Raw genomic sequence first — 17,968 nt, forward strand, 5'->3', positions numbered from 1 at the left:
ATGAAGGATCAACAAAGAAGGAACGCAAAAGATTCAAGTGGTAAGAGTAAAAATAGTAGTAGCACATTAAATACGGAAAAAAAAAAAAATGCTAATAATGATGATAAGGATAAAAATACGCATGGTAATTTATCAGGAAAGTCGGGAGGAAGTTCTGAGGGGTTGAGTAAGAAAAGAAATGAAAAAGTGAGTGATAAATTAGAAAACAGTAATGATAATGGTAATAATAATCGTAATAAAAGCGGAAATAATTGTGTCAGTAATAACTTCAATAATAACGTCAATAATAGGGGCAATAATGGTGGAAATAATAGTGGCAATGATAGCGGTAATATTAATGGTAATATTGCTGGTAATAATAATTATAATGTTAGTAATAATAACAACAATAACAGTAACAATAATAGTACCAATAATACCAATAATAATAACAGTGATAAGCGCAAGAGTTCGAGCTGCTCCAATAGTAGTAGTAAAATTGCGAAAAATGATAATTCCAAAGTGGGAGAAAAAAAGGAAGGCATTGGCAGAAATAGCAACGAATCCATCACTTTAAAAAATGTAAACAGTTCATGTGATAGTTTAAAGTTAAGTAAAAACAAAAATGAAAAAGGAGAGGGAGAAGATAAAAAGGACAAATCTCATTCAGTTGATGATAAAACAAAAAAAGATCAGACAAATGATAGTAACAAATATGATCATAATAAGACGGCAAATAAATTAATTTCAAAAAATAATAAATTGAAAAATAATAGTAACCACAGAGTTAGTAGTAGTCGTAGTTATAGTAACAGTAACAGTAACACTAACATTAACAGTAATAGTAATAGTAATAATAATAATAATGCAAAAAATAATGATGAAAAGAAAAAAAAAAATCTAATAACAGCATCTTCGTCGAAAGGGATCTTCAAAGAACAATCATCATCAGTATCTCCCAGCAGCAAAAAAAAAAGTGCTTCATCATCCAAAAATATTCGAAAAATTGTGAGTGATGAAACTATTAACAATGATAATATTTTCAAGAAAGAAAAGCGAAAGAGCAGCTTTTCGTCGAGTAATATGGATGTGAAGAGTAGGAGTGAGAGTGCTAAAAGGGCTAGTGACGTTGTAAGAAGGGTAAGTAATGAGAGTACAAAAAGGAGTAGTGATGTGAAAAGGGGTAGTGCTAGCGGAATTGGTACTGGTACAGGCGAGTGTGCTAAAAAAAATTTTGATATGAAAAAGAGTACTGGTAATGGTAACGGCAATGGAAGTGTCAGTGGCTTAGGCATTGGAGAGGGTGGGAACAAATTATTGAATAGTAATAATGGTTCCATCCCAAAAGAAGAAAATTCAAATGTAAGTAATCGAGGCAGTGTCGACTTGAAGAAAAATAGTAAATCTGAGAATTCTAGAAGATTGAAAAATGTGAATGAAAGTGATGACGATAGTGGAAATAGAAGTCGAAATGGAAGTGGTAATAATGAAAATAAGAATGCACAGGAGCAAAGCTCCAAAAAGAAGAAAAACAGTTTAAATAGTAGAGATAGTGAAAGTATGAAAAATCAGTTTAAAAGAAGTAAACAGACTTCTAATTCGTTTGGTAAAAAGGAAAATTCCAGGAGAGGTTCATTAGATTATAAGAAAAGTAAGGAAGGCAAAGACAGTAAGGAAGGAAGAGAAAGTAAGGAAGGTAAAGATAGTAAGGAAGGCAAAGATAGCAAAGAAGGCAAAGACAGCAAAGAAGGCAAAGACAGCAAAGAAGGCAAAGACAGCAAAGAAGGAAGAGAAAGTAAGGAAGGTAATACAAATAAAAACAAAAGTAAGAGTAATAAAGTGAAGAGTAGGAAAGATAAAAATAAAGGGAAAATATATAAAGAAGAGGATGATGATGATACAGAGGAGGGAGATAGCGAAATGGGTGATGAGGAGGGGGAGGAGGAAGGAGAAGATGGTAATAATGGTAATAATGATAATAATGAAGGAACGGTAAGTGGAGCGAAAGAAGGAAAAGAACGGTCAGAACGAAAGAAAGAAAAGGTTAATCAAGAAGAGGAAGGTGCAGTAATTGGGGAAGTGGAAGCAGTAGGGGAAGAAGTAGAAGAAGGGGAAGAAGATGATGTTGAGGAGGATGGTGAAGATGAAGAAGATGATGAAGACGAAGAAGATGATGAAGACGAAGAAGATGATGAGGATGATGAAGACGAAGCAGTCGAAGAGGAGGATGAAGAGGACGACGAAGAGGATGATGGGTCTAGTGATTTATACAAACGAAAGGATTCAAAAAAAAAATCGACATACAAAAAGAAAAAGAGTACGAGTAGTGCTAAAAGGAAAAGGAGTTCCAAATTGAGCCTTAGAAGAAAAAAGAGATATGTAAAATTGAGTAAAGAAAAAGGAAAGGTAAACAAGATAATTTTAAAAAATGAAAAGAAAAATATAAAGGGCGAGCAGTTGAAAGGTGATAAGTTTAAAGGTGAAAAGGGAAAGGGCGAAAAAGTGAAAACTGAAAAGGCAAAAGATAGTAATATTAATGGCAGTGGAAATAACTATGTGGAGGAAGAGAGTTCTTATTTCGATGATAGCATGTATTCTGCTGAAGCGAGGAGGAACATTTTGGAGGAAAGAGAAAGAAAGAGACAGCAAAAAGAAAACTTTATAAAGCAGATGAAGCTACCGAAATATGCAGATGATGAATCTATATTATTTATTAACAACCCAAATTATGTAATGGTATTATTATTTCTAACTGTGTATAAAGATGTGTTAAAAATGACGTGGAATTTTAAAGATATTGATGATATGTTTCAAAATAAAGAAACTACAGAATTTGGAAGGAATTTTATATTAAAATTATTTTTTTTTCTTGGTCGTTATTTTAATTCAAAATCTATATTTATGTACAAGTATATATCTCGAATTTTTGAAGATAAAGAAGCATCATTAGTTCGAGTTGTTAATTTTAATGAACTATTTCCTGCTGTAGAATCAAGGAAGGAGTTGAAAAATAGTGGAGTAGTAGGTAGTGGTTCTAAGAAGAAAAAAGAAAAGAGAGGGAAAAAATTAAAGAATGAATTAAAAGCGGATGAGTTACTGTATGATGAGGAAATGATAGAGAATGAGGATTTGAACGAATACGAAGATGAGAATGAGGAGGGTGATGATGAGAATGAAGAGGGTGAAGATGAGATTGAAGAAGAGGAAGAAGAAGAGGTCGAAGAAGAAGTCGAAGAAGAGGTCGAAGAAGAGGTCGAGGAAGAGGTCGAGGAAGAGGACGACGAAGAAGAGTTAGAAGACTATAATGATGACGAAAGACACATATCCATTGACAAAACAATTGACAAAACAACTGACAAAACAATTGACAAAACAATTGACAAAACAATTGACAAAACAGTTGACAAAACAATTGACAAAACAATTGACAAAAGTGGAAAGAAATCTTTTCGTTCAAATACATCAGACGAATGTGCCAAACTTGCAAAGGTGGACAGTGTTGACAATACGAAGTCCAAAGGTATTGCAGGTAATCAAAGAGTAGAAGATCAAGAGAAAAAGGGTGTTATAAATAAAGACACAATAATCAATAAAGTTGTTAAAAGAGAACAACAGCTAAGTGGAGGAAGTTTGAGGGGTTCGAGTGGGGTAGGAAAGGATGCAGTGGCGGGGGGGGGGACTTTGGATCAAAAGGAAAATGTAAAAGGTAGAGGAGCAGCAGCTCATAAAATGGGTTGGGAAGTAGGACAGGAAGTAGGACGTGAAGTGGTAAGTGAAGAAGTGGGAGAGGAAATGGACGAAGAAGTAGGTAATGTAGCAGTAGGTGCGGTAGGCGGTGGAGTAAGCGTTGGTATAACCGGTGGTGCAGCCGATGAAAAGCAGGAGGAAGATCAGGTAAAGAATGAAGAAATGCAGAATGACGAGAAGGGGCTGACTAAGAAACTTTTTTTAGAATGGGATGATCTATCAGTAACATCCAAGTTACGAATTATAAGGATGTTATTAAATTTGGTTTTATGCGAGAGTAATAATTTGAAGAAAATGTTGATGAATGAAAAAATAGATTATAACAATGGATATTTGGGTAAAATAAATAATGATAAATATTGGTTTATTCTAAATGATACGGTTAATATTGAGTTTAAGTTATATATAGAAAAAGAGGAGAAAGGAATTTTCGAGTTCCTATGTGATGATGATGATGTGTTATATAGTATTGGATATAACTTTTTAAAAGACATAAATACTAAGGTAATGGGTGAGATAATAATAGAAAGATATAATAAAATTTGTAGAGAAAAAAGGAATAGGAGTAGAATTTTAAAGCAACAGAAGAAGCTTTGTGCTGATTTTAATATGACTACAGATCAGTTGATTACATCTAAGAAAAGGCAGCATAAGCAAGTGGACTACTTTAATTTTGATAGTGAAACAGTTCGTATGAGGAAGAATGAAACAAGTACAGGAATGAATGGTTACAATTATGGTAGCAGCAATAATTACAATAACAATAGTACAAACCACAATGGTAGTTATAACAACAACCATAGTACTTGCAATTATAATAACAATCATAATACTGGCAGTGGTAATCATAACAGTACTAGTGGTAATTATAATAGTAATTATAATAATCCATATTCTCTTCAGAAGAATAATTACCAGAAGAATGATAGATCTTTTAGGTTAGCCGCTAGAAATGCACAAAAAGGAAACGTAGACGAGTTAGAAATATGGAAATTCAATAATAAAGATATTGTGGGGGTAGGGGAAAATAAAGTATATTTACATAATGGAAATAATTTATCTAATGGTGTGATGGTTAACGGGGTTGATAGCCTTAACAGGAATGTGAATGGATTGATTAACTCAGTTGGGGGTGGAAATATTATGCATAATGCAAGTAGTGCACTAGTGGGAGGTAGCAATATGGAGGGTGGTGGTACCGGTGGTGCCTGTGCCTCCGCTTCTGCTGCTACGGCTACTGGTTCAGGTTCTGGTATTGTTGTTAAAGTACCCCTGAAAAGGGGTAGGAAGAAAAAATCAGAAAAAAAGAAAAGAGGAAGAAAAAAAAAAATACTTACGGAAGGATTTATTGGTGTTCCAAATATTCCCATATCAGTAGAAACAAAAAATGAAACAAAAAAAAATGTAACAAGGGTTAGGAAAAGTCCATACACAAAAAGAAATGTAAAACCAGCTGTTTCTATTAAATATGGAACTAGAAGTCATTCTATTAATAAATATGAAAAGGAACAGATGCATTTTAATGAGTTTGCATTAAATCATGGTTGTTTACATAATGAGGATTTTTATAAAAATGGAAATATTATGGACCCAAAATTTTTTAATCCTACTTTGCATGTTAATAATTTTATGAACCATAATATGAATAACACCAGTGCATATAATATACAAAATAATAATATACTGAATATTAGAAATAATAATAATAACAATGGCAATAGCAATACCAATAGTAATAATAATGCTAATACTAATAGCAGTAGTACTAATAATAATAAGCTCAACAGTGCAGGTAATTACAATTTCCCATTTATGTACAACCCGCAGTTGTACAATCAGTATTATATGTACAATGGGAATATGTACATGCTGAACAATGCAGGAAATAATATGTTTAGTCAGAATAATACAAATGGTACAGGTGCTGTTGGTATTGGAGTCGGTGTTGGTGTTGGCGTTGGTGCAAAGGAGATAAATGCGGAGGGGTTGTTTATATCTCAGAATATGGCAAAGGGAAATTTGAGGGGTTCTTCCCCCCCCGGGGTGATTAACAATATGAATAATTTGAGCATCAGTATGGTAAAGAACAATGGTGGAGGGGGTAACAGTGGTATTAGTAGCATTAATGGAATTGGCGGTATTGGAGGTATTGGGGGTATTGGTGGTATCAATGGAATGAGTAGTAGCCATAACAACAGTAATAATAATAAGGGAGGACTAAGTGGTCATGATAACGAAAGCACAATGCATAATAACGACCTGAACTGTGTAAGTGGTGCTCTGGGGAGTGGAGGGATTCATTTGAATGATGTAATGAATACAGGTATACCTAGTGGAATGAATATGATGAACAGTAGTATAAATGGCATTGAAGGAAATATAAATAGTAATATAAATTATATGGACTCTTTAGGAAATAATAATTCTATAAATAAATATAATGCATATATGGTAAATAATAGAAATTCTATAAACAATATGCCGAACACCTTATATAACAATAATATGTACAGTTTGAAGTTTCCATTTATGAATAATGACATGATGAATTATAATTACAATTTAAATAATTTTCAAAATATGAATTACGATAAGATAAACAAAAATCTGTTTAAAAGATATCCAAATTTCATTGGAGCAGCAGGATCTGCTGCAGGTGCCACAGTGAGTGCAAGTGGGTTTCCTCCATATAACAATATAAATCCTTATGTGAACTTTAACTCATATAATTTAAATTATCAAAGAAGTGAGCACTTTAACCATATTCCTAACACTACAGGGTCTTTTAAAAACAAATTAATGAACGACAATATTGCGGGTTATCACATGTACCACAATAGCAGTGGTGGTAATGGAGCTGGAAGTGGCAGTGGTAGTAGTGGTAACAACAGCAGTAATAGCAATAACAATAGCAATAACAATAGCAATAACAATAGCAGTAACAATAGCAGCAACCAGAGTAGCAACCAGAGTAGCAGCACGATGGGAAATAGTGCCATAGGTAGTAGTACTATGGGTAGTAGTACTATGGGCAGTAGTACTATGGGCAGTAGTACTATGGGCAGTAGTACTATGGGCAGTAGTACTATGGGCAGTAGTACTATAGGTAGTAGTACTATGGGTAGTAGTACAGTAGGTAATGGTAATAATGGCTGCAGTAATATTGGAAAGAGTAAGGCTGTAGTTAATAACAACCATGCCAACATGACAAGCAGTGATAGTAATAACCCAGCACCTATGAGTATGTTACCTCCAAGTGATATAAACAAAGGTGGTGGTAATGAAGGTAGTGTCCAAAGAATTAATAACATGAGTAGAGGAAACAATACCCATGAAACGGCATCGAATTTGAATCATTTAAACAAAATGAACAGTATTAGCGGAGTTAATAATGTCAGCAGTAGCAGTAACAGCGGGACTAACGTGAATAGCGGGAATGCACTGAGTAATATGAACAGTCAGGCGAATATTTCAAATATGACGAATATGACAAGTATAGATAGCAATAGTAATAGTAATTCTAATAATAATTGTAATAATAATTGTAATAATAATATGAATAATAATATGAATAATAATATGAATAATAGTATGAATAATAGTATGAATAATAATATGAATAATAATATGAATAATAGTATGAATAATAGTATGAATAATAATGGTGTAATGGTTGGAAGTATGCATAACGTAGTTAACTCGTCCTCCAATCGAATGAATGTTAGTGGTATTTCCAATGATAAGGAAATTGGTCGAAGTAATTTTATATCAAGTGCATTAAACAACATGAATGATATAAATAACAGCCTTATGGGAAATATGGAATCGGGAAAAGGAAATACAAAGTTGAATGAAAATCATACCAGCAGTAATAATAATAATAATTTTAACAATAATAATAATAATAATAGTAATAGTAATAGTAATTATTACAATAATAATAATTATTATTATAATAATAATCATGGTACTAATCATGGTACTAATCATGGTACTAATGGTAATAATAATAATGTGAACCCCCCCCACTCATCCTATGAAGGTAATAATAGTAGTAATCATTATGCTACGTATAGCGGTGGTCCTAATATAACGACATCCGAGTTAATTATAAATAAAACTAATATGAATATTATTGTCAAAGAAGATCAAAAGGGAAATAATATGATTGTAGAAAACACATGTAGTGGAAACATAGCTAATGTAAAACATGTATAATAAAATAAAAAGATTGTATTGTTATCCATGAAGAAGAGCTATTATATATTTTCGAAAACGTGAAAGCGAATTTATGGGGAAAAAAAAAAAAAAAATAAATAAATATATAAAATATAATAAAATAAAATATAATAAAATAAAATATAATAAAATAAAATATAATAAAATAAAATATAATAAAATATAATAAAATAAAATAAAATTCTCTGTGTAGTTACTCTGTTCAGTAATATCAAGCACGGCGATTACACGGGGTGAATATATAAGGGAGAGGACAGTGTAATACAGTATGTCTAAAAAGAAAAATGAACCTATTGATAACTTTTATACTTTTGTATTTAACTTTTTTGCAAAAGTAGAAATAAAAAGTGAGATAATAGAGGTAAAGAGAAAGAACTATACAAATGAAACAAAGATGAACGAAAAAAATACAAGCAAAATAAAATATAAAACAAACATAAAGTCGAATAATCGTGCAGAGGCCAAAGTAGAACAAAGTGATATAACGGAATAAAGCTGACCATGTTAATGAAAAAATCAAAATTTAAAAACACAACTTCGAAAAATTTCATCAGAACTTATTGGTCGAGTTAGTACAAAAATGATATAACAAATGTGTCATTTTTTTTTCCTTTTTTTTTTTTTTTTTTTTTTTTTTTTATATATATATATAAAAGTATACTTGGAAATTACAAAATGGAACAGAGAAAAAGAGAATATATTTTTTTTTATTTTTGTCGATTCGTGCAGGTTATATGTACGTACATATGCCCATATTTGTATATATATATATATATAAATATATATACACGCACAAGCATGCGAACACAAGCATGTAAATAGAAGCGTACAAATACACAAATACAAAAACATATATAGACATATATAAACATATATAGACATATGTAAACATATATAAACATATATAAACATATATAAACATATATAGACATATGTAAACATATATAAACATATATAAACATATATAAACATATATAAACATATATTGTGTATACATATGTCGTTTGCGTGGCACACGTGTATTTGTTAGCAACAGAGATTCGTTCTTATGCCTTTAACACATACAAAGCAATTTGCAAATTTGATAAGCCCCAGTATTTGATATAAATTTATATGCTAAATAGGTTTATGCATTTTTATATTTTTTAATAAAATAAAATGGAGTTATAATTATATATATATATATATATATTTTATTATTATTTTTTTTTTCTTTCCTTTTTTATGTTTTCAACACAATAGGATTATTGTGTTATGTTATGTTAGAATAGTAAAAGCGATGTATTTTTTATATTTTCATTTTTTCATTTTTTCATTATTTCACTTTTACATTATTTCACTTTTACATTATTTCACTTTTACATTATTTCACTTTTACATTATTTCACTTTTACGTTATTTCACTTTTACATTATTTCACTTTTACATTATTTCATTTTTTCATCTCCTTTTTGTTTCATTTTCCCTCTTTTTTCTTAGTTTATTTTTTCAAAACTCTTGCCCTTTTTTCAAAATTTTATTATTAAGATGTGAATAATAAAATGTAAATGTTTTTTTTGAAAATAATGCAGTTCATATTGTTCGAATGTGTGTATATACATACGTACAAGCAATACGTATAAGAATACACGCATAGTATATACCTCACATAAGTGAATACATACATATACACTTACAAAATCATACTATCACAAACTCACCCGATTACACCATTACACCATTATACCATTGCATCCTATTTACTTTATGTTTATATTGTATGTACTTGCAATATATGTACATACAAATGTGTAAACATTTTAATTTAAATAATGAACGTTGGATTTATTTTAATTTTTTTCATTTCTGTGTTTACTTATTTTATTTTTTTTTTTTTTTACCTTTCTATATTTTTACACCTTAGAAAAAAATTATAACTTAAAATTATAAATAAGAAGAAATTTGCAATATGTATTAATTTTTTTTTTTTTTTCTGTGTTTTTTTAATAAATGAATAAATGATTTTACAAATAAATGTCAGGTAAATTTTTTGTTGATCCTTATGTGTTGAAATAATAAACTTTGTTATTTAATCGTTTTTTAAATTTGTTCACATAAGAAAAAAAAAAAAAAAAAGAGTGCAGAAAAAGCATTTTGTAGACTCTTTGGGGAAAGGTGTGGTAAGTTGTTACGTGCACAAATATGTTTGCAGTAGATATAAATATTGATATTGATAACCTGTTAATACTTATATAAATGTTTGGGTTACATATGTGTAGTGATGAATATGTATATGTAAGCATACTCATATAATAAGCACTCACTTAAGCGATTTATCCTTTTTTTTTGTTTTTATGTGATGTTAACATTTTTCATTAATACGTATATTTTGGACTGATGGTACAAAGGACACGAAATAATTTTACAATTTAAATTGTTTCAAAAGGTAATAAATATAAATATATATGTGTACAAATTTTATTACTTTTTGTATTCTTTGTGGAAAAATAATATAAACAATATATTTTTTTTTTTTTTTTTTTTTTTGCAAAATTGCATATACATAATAAAATAAATTAAATATTCAATACAAGCATATTTCACGAATTGTATTGGTAGTTTCCCGTGCTTTACCTTCATAACGTGTAATATAAAAGATCAGCTTTGTATTTTTGGGCGTATAATAATAAAAGGGAATCATCACATTCATTAAGCTGAGAATTTTATACAAAGGAAATGTATGTGGGTCAGGTTCTGTAGACTCGCATTAAGAAATAACAAAAAAAAAGTGACAGCAGTCATTAGCGGTATGAACAGGTAAATAATTTCTTTTCTGTTATTTTGTTTTTCCCCTATTTTGCCTTCCTTTCCCTTATTTTGCCTTCCTTTCCCTTATTTTGCCTTCCTTTCCCCTATTTTGCCTTCCTTTCCCCTATTTTGCCTTCCTTTCCCCTATTTTGCCTTCCTTTCCCCTATTTTGCCTTCCTTTCCCCTATTTTGCCTTCCTTTCCCCTATTTTGCCTTCCTTTCCCCTATTTTGCCTTCCTTTCCCTTATTTTGCCTTCCTTTCCCTTATTTTGCCTTCCTTTCCCCTATTTTTTTTTTTTTTTTTTATTTCCATTTTTAGTGCAAGGTAAAATCGATAAGCACGTGGTCAAATATATAAGGTGCCTTTATTTTTATTTTATGAAGAATCAAATTTTTAAACAGTTCTGTGGAGTTGTACAAGAATTTTTATTACAGAGGATTGGCTGAAATGTAATGAGCAAATTACGTTTTTTATTTTGACATGAATTTTACAAAAGAGTAGTAAATTATAGTGGTATTTTACTATCCCGCGAAGGATATATTAAATAAAATAAAAGGAAAACAAAAAGGAAAAGGAAAAGGAAAAGAAAAGAAATAACTCAACAGATACAAATACATAAATATTTTCTTCTATGATAGCAAAATTTATTCATTTATTATAGCTGTAGATAATAATCTATGCTGAGTTAACATGTTCAAGAGTGCCATTTTTAACTCCTTTCATTGGGTCAAGCTTATTTTTTTTATGTAAGATTTCAAATTTAATGACTAGTCGAACAAAAGCAGAGAGAGGAGGTAGTGCTACATTCGTACATATATATACACATGCATATATGCATATGCACATATTTCTGTGTAAGGCCCTTATGTGCATAAATATATAATCCCATTTTGAGAAAAAAAAGAAAAAACTGCCTTTAACTGCTTTTAATATGAACAAAACGTTCAGGAATTTTTTACGAATTCTGAACGTTCAGGAAAAAACTACGTTGGACAGAAATGTTTTGAACGAACTGAAAAATTGGGGAAAGGGGAAAACTTTAAAAAATGATGAAATACTAAATGAGTATGTAACTTACAGGCATGTGTTAAATGACTACACGAATATTTTACACGAGTGTAAAGCACAACAGAGGGATGAAAAGAAGGAAAAAAAAATTGAAGACGTTGCAAACTACGTTGGGTTAACCACAAATTATTCGGGAAAATAAAATGCCACAGGGATATGCTCCATTGTTGTGCATTTGTATGTATACTTGTATGTATATGTATTCGTGTGAAAACATATACGTCAATACTTACCAGTAAGAGGTCTCTTTCCCCCACTTAAACTATTCTAAGAAGCATAATTTTGTTTTTTGTTTTTTGTTTTTTGTTTTTTCTTTTTTTTTATATAACTTTTTCCGCTTTCAGCAGAGCTTTTAAAAATTACAAAATACGAAATATGAAATATTTTAATTTGCTTGTGGATTTGTCCATTTGAAATAACTTTGTTAAACTTTGATTTTTTTGAAAATAGGATTTCTAACTAAACAAATTTTATTTTACTTTTAAGAAAAATATGATAAAAATAAAATAAAATTAAAATGTAAATGCTACAAAAAAGGGATAGAAAAGTAAATTTTTTAACAAGTAGCCTTGGGGTCCATATATGGAGGTGCTTCGTGCATTTGCACACTTTTATATATATAGGAATACATAGGTATACGTGGTGCTAATTAAGCGCCTAATGAGGAGCTTTTTCCATTTCATTTATTTATTTGTTTATCTATCCATCTATCTATTTTATTCATTTTTTTTTTTTTTTTTTTATTAAAAAGAACGTTAAGCCACTTTCATATTTCCCAGCTCATGCGTTTGAGCGTAAACACGGCCCATTTAAAATTTGAATTGGTACTAAAAATTGGATTATTATCATTTTTTTTTATAATTATAGCTACAGATACGACTACAATTATATTTACAGCTACAGCTATAGTGACGGTTATGCTTCTATTACGTAGTGCGCTACGGAATTCGCCGTGGTGTGCATCAGTGAATAGCTTACCAGTAATTCCAATATTTTTATTTTTATTTTTTTTATTTCCATAATTTCCTTAAGGTGAAATTTTTTTCTGCGTCCTGCTTCATAACCTTCGCTACAGCCATTTCAAAATCCTCCTGCGTTACATGGACTCTTCTCTCTCTTAAGGCAAACATCCCAGCTTCTGTACATACTGCTTTTACTTCTGCTCCTGAGCAATTATTCATATCTGTAGCAATTTTTACCATATCAATTCCTCTCATTAGGTTCATTTTTCTACTATGAATTTTTAGAATTTCTATACGTGCCTCAACATTAGGATTTGGAAATTCAATTTTTCTGTCAATTCGTCCAGGTCTTAATAAAGCTTCATCAAGGATATCAATTCGATTTGTGCACATAATAACTTTAATATTTTGAGTTGATTCAAAACCATCTAACTGATTTAATAACTCCATCATTGTTCTTTGTACTTCTGAATCACCATGCTCTCCTTCAATCCTCTGACTACCAATGGAATCTATTTCATCCATAAAAATTATGGATGGTGCATGTTCCCTTGCCATTACAAATAATTCCCTTACCATACGTGAACCCTCTCCAATATATTTCTGAACAAGTTCAGAACCCGATACTCTAATAAATGTACAATCTGTATGATGAGCAACAGCTCTAGCTAGTAATGTCTTTCCAGTACCTGGAGGACCATATAATAAAACACCTTTGGGTTGAGATATACCTAAAGATTCAAATATTTCTGGATGTTTAACAGGTAATTCAATCACTTCTTTTACTTCTTTTACTTGTTGATCTAAACCACCTACCATTTCATATGTCGAGTCAGGTACTTTTTCAACTTTCATTAAAGAGACTAGTGGATCTACCTTACTTGGTAATATTTTATGTAATTTATAAGAGTCATTATATAATGCTACTCTAGTATTTGGTGTGCACTGAGAAATGTTAATATGATGAGCAATATCAACAACATATTTACCCTCAGGATTAATTTTTACAAGTACTTTATTTTTTCCCATCGGTTTTACTATCTCACCTACATATGATGCAGCTTCTAGTAAATATTGAATTTCATCACACAGTTCTCGAACTCTTGTATTTAACTCATTTCTTTGTGCTTCTAATCTTTTTTTATTTTGTAATTTTTTATTTATTATAGATTCATATTCTTCTATTTTCATTTCGTAGTACGTTTTAATGCCCGACTGAACTTCCTCCTCGTTTTTGTTCCCATTATTTTTATTGTTCTCTTTTTTCGTTCCTTCTGATAACTCACCTGATCTTATTTGCATATCAACTGCTGCCATAGTGGGGGCCTTTCGTGTGCATACGGAGGAAGGGCCTGGGTGTCCGGCGGAGGCAACTGTACCAACAGTAAAGCAGTGAAGATCGGAAGCAGTAATTACAAGAAGCAGAAGCAAAAGCAGCGATAATGAGAAGCTGTCAGCCTATGTATCGTGCAGTCTGTATTAGTATTGCGTATATGTATATAAGTACTAAGCATATGTAATAGGTATATACATCAAAATATGTACGAAACTTTAAAGGCATTTAAGTTTTGCATACAGGTATAAACACATGTACATATATGTATACATGTATACATACATATGTATATGGTAAAAATAAAATAATGTATTAAAAGGGGGGGGGGGAAAAAATTTTTAAGGAGAACAAAAGTTAAAGAAATAAAAATATATATAGCATATATATCGTATAATGTTTACAGTCAGAATTTTTATATTTTATTTTTTATTTTATTTTTTTTTGATAATTCGTAAAATTCCCCTTTTTTTTTTTTTTTTTTTTTTTTTTCTTACTTTTTTTGCACTATATTTCTTTCTATTTCAATTTTTCATTTATTTGCACCATTTTATTATTACCTTTCTGTTTATCTAATTTATTTTTCTTATGATTATAGTGTTTTACATGTTTTCATCAAGTATTAAGTATTACAGTATAACTGTAAATATGCATTAATTACACATATATGCATTCCATTTTGCTAATTATTAATCCAACTCCTTGTTACTCGAATCGACAAAACGTTATCGTACGTTACTCTTGAGTCTACTCATTTTTACGTATACATGTATATATGTGTATATGGATATATGAATATATGTACATAATCAAGTATATATATATTTTTTTTTTTATATAGGCATGTAGCAAACGCATGCTTATAATATTTTCAAAACATGTGTACCCTACTTTCTTTTCCACTAAAAGTTGTACAAGTTGAAATTATTATTATGAACTGTTTAGAATAATATTAGTTTTAATTTTTTAAAATTTTGCATTTCGTAACTTCAGGCCTTTATTTTTGTTCATTTTGTGTATCCTTTTTCTTCACGAGTTACTATAATTTTTTATTCTTTTTCTCCTCCATTTTTTTTTTTTTAATTTTTATATTATGCAAGCAGCATTACACAAATGAGAGTTACAGAGAATTTTTAGACTTGGCAAGTTTAAATGCGCAAATGTGTATTTGCATGTATGTGTATTTCTTCGTATGTGTATGTTTGTATATTGCGAACAGCTCTTTGTGTATATGAAATTTAAAAAAAAAAAAAAAAAAGTAAAAGGCAGAATAACTTAACTGTTAATAAAAATGTGGGCTCTTTTTAAATAAGTAAAATGTGCAACTTAAAAAAAAAAAAAAAAAAAAAAAAAAAACTAAAGGAACAACTAAAGGAACAACTAAAGAAACAACTGAAGAAACAACTAAAGGAACAACTAAAGGAACAACTAAAGAAACAACTTAAGGAACAACTAAAGAAACAACTTAAGGAACAACTAACGAGGTTAATTATATTATTAAACACCTTGCACACTAAACAAATCGTTGATACATGTTGAAGAGATAAACCACAGTATATGATTAATTCTGAAACAAGTAAAACAAATGCTACAATAAAGGGCAGAAAATACATTGCATATAAATGTGTGTATATATGTGAGTATATTTTTGTAAGTATATTTTTGTGTAAGCATGTATGGGTACCTTTATATTTGAACATACTATTGCCGGATTGAGAAGAAGGCCCTTTTTAGAAAAGCAATTTTAAATGCACAAATGTGGTATTAATGTGGACTTGTATGAAAATATAATTTGGTGAGTAAAAATATTTGAAGAGGAAAAAAACAAAAAAGACATTTTACTAAAAAACTGGTGTAAAGCAATTCAAGTATGTTTAAATATAAATTTTTTCCTCTTTTTTTTTTTTTTGCACAAAATGGCTTTTTCTTTGTCCCCTTTTTTTTTTTTTTTTCTTCATGTTCATTTTACCTGCACAGGACAGAAATTGTGTATGGGCCTATAATTTGTCTATTAAAATAAATTGAGGTATTATGGGAATACGTGTTCGAATTGTTAATTATGTTTTGTATATCCTCGTAGATGAGACTAACATATTTACTGTTTCCTTCTAACGATTCTTTCATTATTGTATTTAAATCAACATTCTCCAAAATGGTTAATAGAAAAAATATTTTTTTAATATATTTTAATTTAACAAAATAAAATGAATCGTTCAGGATGTTCCCATTTTTGTTGTTTTCTTTTGCATGAACAGTTAAGATATCACTGAACTTTCTTCTTATAGCATTATTTAAATATAAATAAGAATATAAATCTAAAATAAAATTTAAATAGGTATACAAAAAAATTAAAAGCTGAGATTTGTGTAGAGGGATAATAAATTTTTCATCTTTTGTAATTGTCAATCTGTTATGATAAAAGAGATTAAAAAAATAAAGTAATTGATATATATTATTTAAGGTCAAAAAAAAATGACGAACAAATAGTATGTTGTGTTCCTTTTTATAAGGTAAAGTTAAAATATTGTAGAAATAACCGATAAATGAATAAATTAAATTTGAAATAGTCCGATTGATGTTGCTTAAGGTATATGAAAAATTGGGTTGGTCGTCTGTATCGTATTTATAGAGTTTTCCTTGCCTATGATGATAATTTTTAAAAAAACAATTTTTTTTTAAAAAGAGTATATGCTTATTTAAAAATAAAAATTGTAACATAAGAAATTTACTAAAACTGAAATAATATGGGAATACGGCATGTACTTTTTTGACATATGCTAAAAAAAACATAGGTAATATTTCAATTAAAGATTTTTTATTTTTTGTATATAATATATATTTCTCATCCAAGTTATATAATAAATATAAGTTTAGATACTTTTTCACTTTTTTCATAAAAAGAACAGCAAAAAGTTCATTTTTAATATCACCATCATTCCAAAATTTTGATAAATTATAAAAAATAATGGATAACTGCAATAAATCAAATGCTGTTATTCTTTTCAAAATTTCTTCTTCAATATATTTCAATAAATTTTTATTTGTAAATTGAAATGTATAAAAAGCATCCACAATTAAACACAAATCAATGTTATTAAATGACGGTAGCATCTGTTTCGTTTTTTGATAAAAAAATGTATTTAAAAAAAAATCATTGTTACACTGAATTTTCACTTTTGCCAATGTATTAAATAATATGCCGAATGACCTAGGAGATAGTAATTCGAAAGTTTTATAATCTATATCATTATCTGGTAAGGTGAGTACGCGCCTGTTATGGTAGCATTTATTATAATCACAAAATGAACAATCCATGGAAATGTTTCTTCTCCTGTTCTCTGCTATTATATTATTTATATTTCCCTCTTCATATTTGACCTCATTTTTGATAAAAAAATATTTCAATAAAGGAACAAAATTTATATTTTTTTTCTTTGAAGATAATACTTGTAAAATGCTAACCCAATTATTTAAGTCATCTTGCACATGCAATTTTCTTTTTCGTAAATTATCAACAATGTAATTATTTATTTCTTTTAAAATGTAATTACATTTGTCATTTTTTTTATATGTATGAATAATGTTCGGTAAAAGTGGTAGATCTAATTTCCTTTGTTTTAGCAGAGGTCCTATAACATATTTGTACAAGTAGTCCAGATGAAAATATTTCAGATGAACAATTTTTGTGTACAGAATAATATTTTTCAATAACTCATTTTTACTTACAATTTTTGAGTACAAGCTAAAATTTAGTATAACCTTTTCCAAATTGTTTTTAATTATGTATTTGTTCATGTTTTTTTTTTCTGCCAATTTGCCATTAATAATTAGGCTAATTATCTGTTTATTCAT

At 29.3% G+C, this 17,968-nt stretch overlaps 4 protein-coding genes across 4 annotated transcripts; 2 read left to right on the forward strand and 2 right to left on the reverse strand.

Moving 5' to 3' along the window:
• Positions 1 to 7,944, forward strand: PmUG01_14081900 (conserved Plasmodium protein, unknown function; the record flags this gene model as incomplete). The annotated part of the gene is made up of 1 exon (XM_029008419.1): positions 1 to 7,944. The coding sequence occupies one exon, from the start codon at positions 1 to 3 to the stop codon at positions 7,942 to 7,944; it is 7,944 nt and encodes a 2,647-aa protein (XP_028864711.1).
• A 3,740-nt stretch (positions 7,945 to 11,684) lies between these two features.
• PmUG01_14082000 (conserved Plasmodium protein, unknown function) lies at positions 11,685 to 11,963 on the forward strand (the record flags this gene model as incomplete). Its single annotated transcript, XM_029008420.1, has 1 exon — positions 11,685 to 11,963. The coding sequence occupies one exon, from the start codon at positions 11,685 to 11,687 to the stop codon at positions 11,961 to 11,963; it is 279 nt and encodes a 92-aa protein (XP_028864712.1).
• An 868-nt stretch (positions 11,964 to 12,831) lies between these two features.
• Positions 12,832 to 14,100, reverse strand: RPT6 (26S protease regulatory subunit 8, putative; the record flags this gene model as incomplete). The annotated part of the gene is made up of 1 exon (XM_029008422.1): positions 12,832 to 14,100. One exon carries the CDS (start codon positions 14,098 to 14,100, stop codon positions 12,832 to 12,834), a length of 1,269 nt encoding a protein of 422 aa, XP_028864713.1.
• A 1,981-nt stretch (positions 14,101 to 16,081) lies between these two features.
• PmUG01_14082200 (conserved Plasmodium protein, unknown function) lies at positions 16,082 to 17,968 on the reverse strand (the record flags this gene model as incomplete). Its single annotated transcript, XM_029008423.1, has 1 exon — positions 16,082 to 17,968. The coding sequence occupies one exon, from the start codon at positions 17,966 to 17,968 to the stop codon at positions 16,082 to 16,084; it is 1,887 nt and encodes a 628-aa protein (XP_028864714.1).

Source organism: Plasmodium malariae, assembly GCF_900090045.1.
Source record: "Plasmodium malariae genome assembly, chromosome: 14".
NCBI classification, from domain to species: domain Eukaryota; phylum Apicomplexa; class Aconoidasida; order Haemosporida; family Plasmodiidae; genus Plasmodium; species Plasmodium malariae.